Here is a 9,371-nt window from a genome sequence, read left to right as displayed (position 1 = left end):
CCACGCATTGATTCTCACCAAGTACAACTTTGTTGTTTCTTGAATATATCATATAACTGGACTAAACAATTATTTAATCTATTTGTATCTGTGTAAGATTTGGTGCAGCACAACTGCAGGTGTATGGGAGCTGTGCATTGTCCTTTGCCGGGTACGTCTACATGCACATGTCACGCACACATGCATGAATTATATCTCACAACTGCTCTTGTAAACTGTGGGTTCTCAAATGCCGTACTAAATGATCTTTTCGTGCACATTTGTAATTGCATAATTCACAGGAAAATGCCTTCTCACCAGTGTGGGTTTTAATATGGTGTAATAAATCACCTCTTTGTCCACATTTATAATTGCACATCTCACAGGAAAATGGCTTCTCACCAGTGTGGGTTTTAATATGCCGTAATAAACTACTTTTATCTGCACATTTGAAATTGCATATCTCACAGGAAAATGGCTTCTCACCAGTGTGGGTTTTAAAGTGCCGTAATAAACTGCTTTTATGAGCACATTTGAAATTGCATATCTCACAGGAAAATGGCTTATAACCAGTATGGGTTTTACTATGCTGTAATAATTTATATTTCTGTGCACATTTGTAATTGCAAATTTCACAGGAAAATGGCTTCTCACCAGTATGGGTTTTAATATGCTGTAATAAAATATATTTTCGTGCACATTTGTAATTGCATATCTTACAAGAAAATGGCTTCTCACCAGTGTGGGTTTTAATATGCTGTAATAAATAACCTCTTTGTGCACATTTATAATTGCATATCTTACAGGAAAATGGCTTTTCACCAGTGTGGGTTTTGATGTGCTCTAATAAATTACTTTTTCGTGCACTTTTATGATTGCATATCTTACAGGAAAATGGCTTCTCACCAGTGTGGGTTTTAATATGCTGTAATAAATCACATTTTCGTGCACATTTATAATTGCATATATCACAGGAAAATGGCTTCTCACCAGTGTGGCTTATTTTGTGCTGTAATAAATGACCTTTTCGTGCAAATTTATATTTGCATATCTCACACAAAAATGGCTTCTCACCAGTGTGGGTTTAATATGCAATAATAAATTACTTTTATGTACACATTTATAGTTGCATATTTCACAAGAGTAAGACTTGGCAGCAATGTGAAGTCTCACGCGTTGATTCTCACCAAGTAGAACTTTGTTGGGTTTCTTGAATATATCGTATAATTGGACTACACAATTTGTATCTGTGTAGTGTTTGGTGCCACTTTTAGAAGATCGGTTGTTCAATTCATCAACGTTAGTTTCAAGGAATTCTTCACTATTTTGAATAACACCTGCTTCTTCAGTTGCCTGCACTTTGTTCTCGTTACTTGCAGCAAGTCTCGCAAACAGTGGAGTTACTGAAACAAAACATTCTTCTTATAATTTACTCCAACAAACCTTTATGACTCCTACAGCCAATGATGCTTAATAATATAAGTCTCAGAACAGTTATAGTGCCAGAGGTGCAGGGTTCGATCCCTGGCTATTGAACTATTGTCCTCCATGCTTGCTGAGACAGGAGTAATGGTCATATTTCAAAGAAATATTAGTTTTTCTGGCACACAAAAGGTTGTGATTCTCTCTTTGTAAGTAAACACTCAGTCACATACCTAAAGGCTGAGCACAGTCTGCAGCCGCCAGGGGAGGGACATCATTGAGCTTCCGACTTCCTGTTGTGTGAAACATAGCAGCTGAATGTGAGTTTGCAGCCGGGGGAGGGACATCATTCAGCCTCCGACTTCCTGTTCTGTGAAACATAGCAGGAGAATGTGAGTTTGCCAGCTTGAGAGCCACAATAACACGATTTTTATTTGAAGTAACCGAATGGACGAAGCAGATGGCCCACCTGATGGTGCAATAGTTCACAGGGCGTGCAAGGAGTGTCCTACAAAGTGCCCCCCTGTGTCCAACAACCTGTGGCATAGGTGTGGAGCCTCATGGGCCTGTAATTACACCGGCAGCACATTGTCTTAGACTTGTTGTAGTCCACAAGAAGTGTTATGACACTAGTATTGTATACTGACTTGTTCTGCAGCACGAGTGAGTCACAGCTGTGGCTCACAGCTGCACGAGGCTCGCACACTTGTGATGCACATGCAGCATTCTGTCAAATATAAAACTCATTTACAACATGTCTGTCTGTCCACAGTGGATGTTGTATGATAGATATGAACACGCTATATACCACCTCTGTTGAGAAGTCACCTGGATATGCTTGCTCATGTGATCCTTGTATGCAGGCTCTTGCACAAAGTCCTCAAAACAAAATGCTTTCCTACGAAGAGCTTTACTTATAACTCCATCCAGTAGCCTGGACTCCAACTCTATGCTCCTGTCAGAGCATTTATCATCAGAGGCACAGTCATTATTGGAATTGTCTCTGTGATTGTCATCTTCTTGTGCCAATTCCAAGTTATCAGCACTCGACATGGAGTCAGAACTGCCTTCTTTCTTCACCACAACTGTTGCAACACCTCCCACTACAGATTCGTCTGCTGCTGTCTGTTCCTCTTCATCAGTGTGATCTATGTACAAGTCACAATGGTTAGCTTCTAATGTTGTTTGTGTCAAATTACACTTCAGATGTGCACTTGTGCAGTTCAGCAATTCTTTGTGTTGTATACTATTCTGAAACAAGGTCAATGTTAACACCAAACAATCAACTCCTCAAGACTGTATGTTTCAGGTTTACATATAAATGTAATTTTTAATACTAAGTACTCACTAATTCATATTGTTCAACTAAGTCTGTCATCAGTGAATGGGCTCTCAAGCTCAAGTCTCTAAATCTACTGAAGTTCATCAATCTCTGAGCACACAGCACACAGAGTGTTTGCTTCAGGTTTGCTCGATGACACAACTGAAACAACTGCACACACACATGACTGATAAACAGAAAAAAATAATATTATGGACTTGAATGTACAATTTGATTGTCAACTTACAGACAGTCCAGTCTGTTCATATGCCTCCTCCAAATTGTGTTTGCTCATTAGAGATAGCTTGCTGTCAGTGTCCAGGCATATCATGCACATCTGTAAATATACCAATAGTCACTGCTTGTGAGTAATGCTGCTATAAGTGTCTTGACTGGAGAATTAGGTATTCATTGTATTTGATGTATCTGTTATTGCCATGTTTAGCAAATAAATAAATTGTTATTAACAACTATTGTTAGTTAACACACAAATAAAAACATAATAAACTGACCTGCACTATTGAGGGAACAGCATTAGAGTGAATCTCCCTCACACTACTGTTTGTATTGAGAAAGTTGTCATCTACCAAGTGCTGGGAGCAGACCAAATAACGAAAAAAGTAAAATTAATGCACCTTTTTTGTTGAAATTGAATAAAATAAGAAAATTAGGCTTACTTATCTTATCTGATATGATTCAAGTTCACACTCAAAGAGTTCAGCGCCGTGGACGCTCTTAGTAATATATATCACAATATTTTGTTACTTAAAAAGATGTTATTAACTTCCTACACTGTATAATAATCATCATGTCAGCCGATGGACGTCCACTCCAGGACATAGGCCTTTTGTAGGGACTTCCAAACATCACGATACTGAGCCGCCTGCATCCAGCGAATCCCTGCGACTCGCTTGATGTTGTCAGTCCTCCTGGTACGGGCCGCAAAGATTAGCAAATAAAAGAAAATGTACCATAAATAAAACATATATTTGGCATGAATCACATTATAATACAACAAAATGGTCCCACGAACCAAAAATTAAATTAACCAACAAACACATTAATAATTGTCATAAATTATAAAATACATACAATACAAACACCTTCAAAGCGTTCTTAATACCCAGGCATATGACATATCTTTATGCTACGCTTAATCAACGACTCGCTTTGTAGTCAGAAATTTTAAAATAGCTTATAAAAATGCGAATCAAACATTAAAAAAAAATTAAAATTAAGTATTTTAAATAATTTTACTTAAGAATTGGTGTCTTAGAGACTTTCCATATATATACACAGGTACAAAATAATTTTGTCATGCATAATAATTTGTTATACAAATTTTATGTTTAACTGAGCACCAAACTTTAAACTTGTATTCAGAGATTTAGAGCAGATTCATAGGTAATATATATAAAATTTAAAGTATTGTGAGTGCAATTCATATTAATTTATTATGGAGCACAGCTAAAACTTAAGTGATACAATATCGGAGTATGCCTGACTAGTTTCGAACCTAAACAAGGCCCTTAGTCATGAGCTGGTTCTTGCAACAATCCAAACTGATGCAAATTTGACTGTGCCGCGTGTAATATATATATAAACCAGAGAAAATGTGCAAACAACATTAAATCAGACTTATAAGATTACACATATAAGCAAATTTTGTAATTACGAGACATAACATATTTCACACTTTTAGTACTATCAATTTGTAGTACCTACACATACAAACAAAGTAGTGTTTGTCAATTTTGTGTGAGACACAAATTATGGCAAATAAAAAAAAACAATTTTTTATTATTAATACCCATTTATAATTAAATAGTTTTATAAATACATTTAGGTGTTCGAGCCTTCAGCTTGATCCACTTACGAGATTACCCTCCAAATTTTGCCCGTTTGCAGTGTTCCTACCCTACATTTCATTGGGTAATGAGGTTTTGACATAACATCACGCCGTCATCGGCCGGCATGTCGCTTGACAGTTGTCAATGTCAATCAGTACGTCTTCAAATTTTGTTAAGTGAGCAGTGTTAAATGTGAATATTAATAAATAGTGATAGTGCACAGTGAAATTTGTTGGAGAATATTTTTGTCAACGGTCTAGTTAGATGAGAGATTATTCTCAATTCTAAGCGAATACCCGCTCTCCGGACGGTAGACTCGCTGGATAGATCTAGTTACCAAATGAAGACAGTAACGAAAAAATCGTAGCCATCTTGTACGACCGATGTGTATTGTTCGCTGTCGAGTGTCCACGTGACTCCCGACAAGCTTTTTCATCTTAGCGAATGCCCGCTCTTCGGACGGCAGACATGCTATGTAGATCTATACTGAATGAGAGTTTTTCTCTTTTTCATCTTAGCGAATGCCCGCTCTTCGGACGGCAGACTCGCTGTATAGTCCTACTGAATGATGAGCAGATGACGTCCCACCTGGGACGTCGTCTGAGACGTCGGCTGCTCAGACTACGGCTGAGACGTCGGCCGAGATGTCGGCTGCGCAGATGTCAGCTGAGACGTCGGCTGCTCAGACGTCGGCTGAGACGTCGGCCGAGATGTCGGCTGCGCAGACGTCAGCTGAGACGTCGGCTGCTCAGACGTCGGCTGAGACGTCAGCCTAGATGTCGGCTGAGACGTCGGCTGCTCAGACGTCGGCTGAGACGTCGGCTGATCAGACGTCGGCTGAGACGTCGGCTGCTCAGACGTCGGCTGTGACGTCGGCTGTACAGACGTCGGCTGAGACGTCGGGTGTACAGACGTCGGCTGTACAGACGTCGGCTGAGACGTCGGCTGTACAGACGTCGGCTGAGACGTCGGCTGTGCAGACGTCGGCTGAGACGTCGGCTGTGCAGACGTCGGCCGCAAAGACGTCGGCTGCTCAGACGTTGGCTGAGGTGTCGTTTAATGGGACTTCATCTGAGATGTCGGCTGACGTGTTGTCTGAGATGTCGGCTGATTCGCTGATTGAGACGTTGTCTAAAATATCGGCTGACGCGTCGTCTGGGATGTTGACCAACGCGTCGCCTGGAATGTCGGCTGCACGGCTGATTCGCTAACTGAGACGTCATCTGAGTTGTCCGTCGATGCTTTGGCTGAGACGGCCGGCGTTTACGATGCCTATTTGTCAGCTATTTGCTATTTGCTTGTCCTTTAAGTAACCTCTGACAGCTGCCTTGTCGGCTGCGCGCCTGAAGTCTAAGGCGCGTATTTGGGTACTTTTCAATTACCAGGGTCCCTGAACGTCAGTAATCAGCTTAATGACGATCTTTATAGATCATGGAATACATAACGTATGTAAACTCAAGTTAATTGGGAGTCTTTAAGAAAGTTATAAATGCTATGCTAAATGAATTTTTATTATCAATATTGAAGCTCCTTGGTAACACATCAAACCTGGATGTGTTCGAAGAAAAGATTTCAGTGGAATATGAAAATTACGCGTTTACTGCGTTTCACTATACCTACTTTCCATCTACCGCATGTTTATAGTGTCTAAAGCTCGCATGGGCTTAGAGAACGCAAAAGCATACTTATCATTTGAAGCTAACATAATTATTTAACTACTGCTGTGAGTCCTGATTTATTTCCTACTTTCAACAATGAAACAAATCTTTCTGATCGATGCATACGTAGGTATAGGTTCTTTAAAACGGATGTTCTTTGTCCTTACTGCCCTTCCTCTATTTTGAGAGGCTTTGTATATTTTAAGAGATCCAGTTGATGGCCTTCCTTATGGACGAAATTGCCTCGTCTTGACTGTATCGGAAGAAAAATTTACTTTGCACAGAAAGTTTATTGGAGCAACGTAATAAAATCTTAGAACCAAGCATCATACGATGTTATTAGAGTATATAAATACTGAATGTTGTTGGATTGCTCCCGTTCAGTTAGAAGATTATCTTAGCAAGACAAGCAAGACCAGGAAACTAATCTTTTTATTTTGATAAATACTTTATCTTAAAGCAAAATGGGACATGCAGTAAAAATTCCTAGCCAAGCAAGGATATCATTCCCAGAAGCTTCGCGAATATTCGAATATACAACAACAGTCCAGTCTTCACTTGACTGAAGATAATACTAAATAGTGCATTAGCAAAGATGATCCCGCGTTCACAGACAATCACTTCATAATGCAGTGACAGTGACAGTAAATGTTGCACTTCAGATACTCGTGATACATGACTGCACTTTAGATACAAAAAGGGTGGAAATCATACAATGCCTGAGACCTATATATAAAGCCTCAAATAAGAGATTCCACAATCTTTTGCAATGTATTTCACTGTAAAACACCCATTTAGCCACCGAAAGTCAACTGGCTTTATCATATTAAAATGCAAGATGTAATAAATAAATATTTTCCGGTATGGGTTAGTCATTATTGGCTAGATACTTGGCTCACACATAAAGGCTCGGGTTCGATTCCCGGTACCAGACCCAATTAAAACAGGTCACTCCATAGAAGCTCTGGCTCGAGAAAATGTCCACGAACTAAATATGAGAAGGAAAAATAAATAAATTATATTTGAAGTCAGAAAAGATCTTAGTGCTCAAAATATTCATGCACTTAATTAAGTGTGCCTGGATCTAAAATTACACTTTGTTTGCATTTCTTCTCTAAGTTTGTCAATCTGTCATATATGATAGATTTAAAATTAATCTATGGAATTTTTTTCATATAATACATATATTGTGGGGAAATTAAGAGAGTTAGGAACGAATAAATATTTCCTTCTCCTTCAAGGGGAAAATATGGCCGTATTAATTAATTACTCTTGCCCACAAAAGCTTATTTGATTTGCCGATACAATCATTCCGTCGCTTTATATATCTTGAATGTACAGGCAAAGGTATCACAAGCCACATCTTTCCCTGCCTCATAGACGGTTTCTGTTCTTAAACTTTTGAAAAATGTCTACTTTGTAGAATGATAACTCTGTATAGATTTGTTAATGGATATATATTTAGCTAAGTAATTCAGATTTCATCCTACTTATACTTAGTTACTTTACTTATAGATGATATTCTTTTTAACAACGATTCAAGCATACTGCCTCTATTCATCATATAGGTGGTAGATACAGCTACCCAATATTGGGTGGTATCTATATAAACTATCGGAAATTCAATCTCATGTCAACACAAATAGGAAAATCGCCTGTATGTCGCCAAAGACAGTACAAAAGAACAGTCAAGAAATGCTACTTACTCATAAAGAAATTTCGCTGGTGGGCATGGTGGCTTGCAACTGTTATAGCAGTGTATAATATTTATAAATTATGCATGCTCCTCGCCTCATTCAGTAAACATTATACAGTATATCTGCATACGTATTAGAGAAGACCATCTACTTGAAATTTTATAACATCAGATGCAGTAGGATTCAGTAGAGAACTATAAGAAACTTAATATTCAAAAACAGTTTCTAAAATGAACGGCAACATGTTTGACACAAGCTTAAAGAGATATTATGGATTGTATTGGATTTTCTATGAGAGAGAGAGTGAGAAAGGACCTTAGATAGAAAAAACTGTATGCAATATTTCAAGAAGATAACAAATATATAAATCTATACCTCTTTGCATTAAGCAGTAAATTCTAGATTTAGCTAACCAACTTCAAATATACCTAAGCCAGGTACTTTTCTGGGATTATAGACGGGTCTATACCGATTATTAGAATTGCTAGATTAAATTCTAAAGTTACGAAGCTCTTCAGACAACATTCAAGGTGATGGAAAAACCAGAAGTAGACTTGTTTACCAGTACAAGGGCAGTGATCTAACCAATCTAAAATATGATTGCTTTTCTAGTATTGCCCATTCGTCGACGTCTTCAGCAAAGACTTAAACTAATGGCTGTGGTGGCCCTAGCTTATTTCCATCTTCAACGCTAGTACCTTCAATTCGAGACATCTTAATCACTGCTTGAGAACCTATCTTCTGGTAGCTCCAGATAGGAGAGAAAGTTTATGATATTCCTCTTCTCCAGGTCTCCATTGTACCAGAGCACCAAGAGCCAACCATTTACAATTAACAATCTAACATTTCTTTCGCGAGTACCAACAGGTCACATTCAGTAACATATTGTATGTGCTTGCTGTACTACTAAGGTCCTTGGCAACAGAGGACAGAATATTTTAGAAACAGCTTGGCGTAAATTCACAATTAATACGTGTAATCAAGCCTGGATATGTTGGAATGGGTTAACAGTTAGATCCTACTTCGGTAGGACTTCATTTTAGCAAATACTTAATAAATAAATCAGAACTCGTACTCAGAACTATTGATCTTTAGAAATCCTTAGTCAAATAGGTTTATAAACCCAAAAATTATCGAGTAGATAATTACCTAGGTACTTGATCAACCTAAAGTTAGACTAGCATTGAAACCAATTTTAAAACCAAAACCTCTAACATGGTTGGTCGCCTATGAGTCTATTTAAATACTCAACTGATAGCTTATTTTAAGTAGCACTCCTTGTTTTTATCTTGAGTGGAGAGTTCATGTTTTGACTATACACAGTACGGTTCTGACAAAATACAGATCAAACATTGGTTTGGTTAACTTTATGTAGTCAGAGGGCTATATCTATTAGTACAAACTGATATTACAAATTTGTTATATTTGGGTAAAGAAATTATTG

At 38.2% G+C, this 9,371-nt stretch overlaps 1 protein-coding gene across 1 annotated transcript; it reads right to left on the bottom strand.

Moving 5' to 3' along the window:
* Positions 1-306: 306 nt before the first annotated feature.
* On the bottom strand, positions 307-4,563 carry LOC112052221 (uncharacterized). The gene is made up of 5 exons (XM_052886233.1): positions 2,750-4,563; positions 2,230-2,652; positions 2,049-2,128; positions 1,635-1,771; positions 307-1,382 (listed from the first exon to the last, which is right to left on the bottom strand). Exons 1-5 carry the CDS (start codon positions 2,825-2,827, stop codon positions 979-981), a joined length of 1,122 nt encoding a protein of 373 aa, XP_052742193.1. The 5' UTR covers positions 2,828-4,563; the 3' UTR covers positions 307-978.
* Between the last annotated feature and the right edge of the window lie 4,808 nt (positions 4,564-9,371).

This window comes from Bicyclus anynana, chromosome 16 (assembly GCF_947172395.1).
Source record: "Bicyclus anynana chromosome 16, ilBicAnyn1.1, whole genome shotgun sequence".
NCBI classification, from domain to species: Eukaryota; Metazoa; Arthropoda; class Insecta; order Lepidoptera; family Nymphalidae; genus Bicyclus; species Bicyclus anynana.
The sequence above is the reverse complement of the archived record's forward strand: the minus strand, read 5'-3'. Positions and strand labels throughout refer to the sequence as shown.

What these genes read in the sequence shown, in the direction of transcription:
- LOC112052221 (XM_052886233.1), bottom strand. Translation starts at nt 2,827, where the DNA reads ATGAACTTCAGTAGATTTAGAGACTTGAGCTTGAGAGCCCATTCACTG. An exon ending in ACATGAGCAAGCATATCCAG is followed by an intron (nt 2,129 to 2,229) that starts GTGACTTCTCAA and finishes TATATTTGACAG; the next exon opens with AATGCTGCATGTGCATCACA. An exon ending in AGACTGTGCTCAGCCTTTAG is followed by an intron (nt 1,383 to 1,634) that starts GTATGTGACTGA and finishes GTTTTGTTTCAG; the next exon opens with TAACTCCACTGTTTGCGAGA.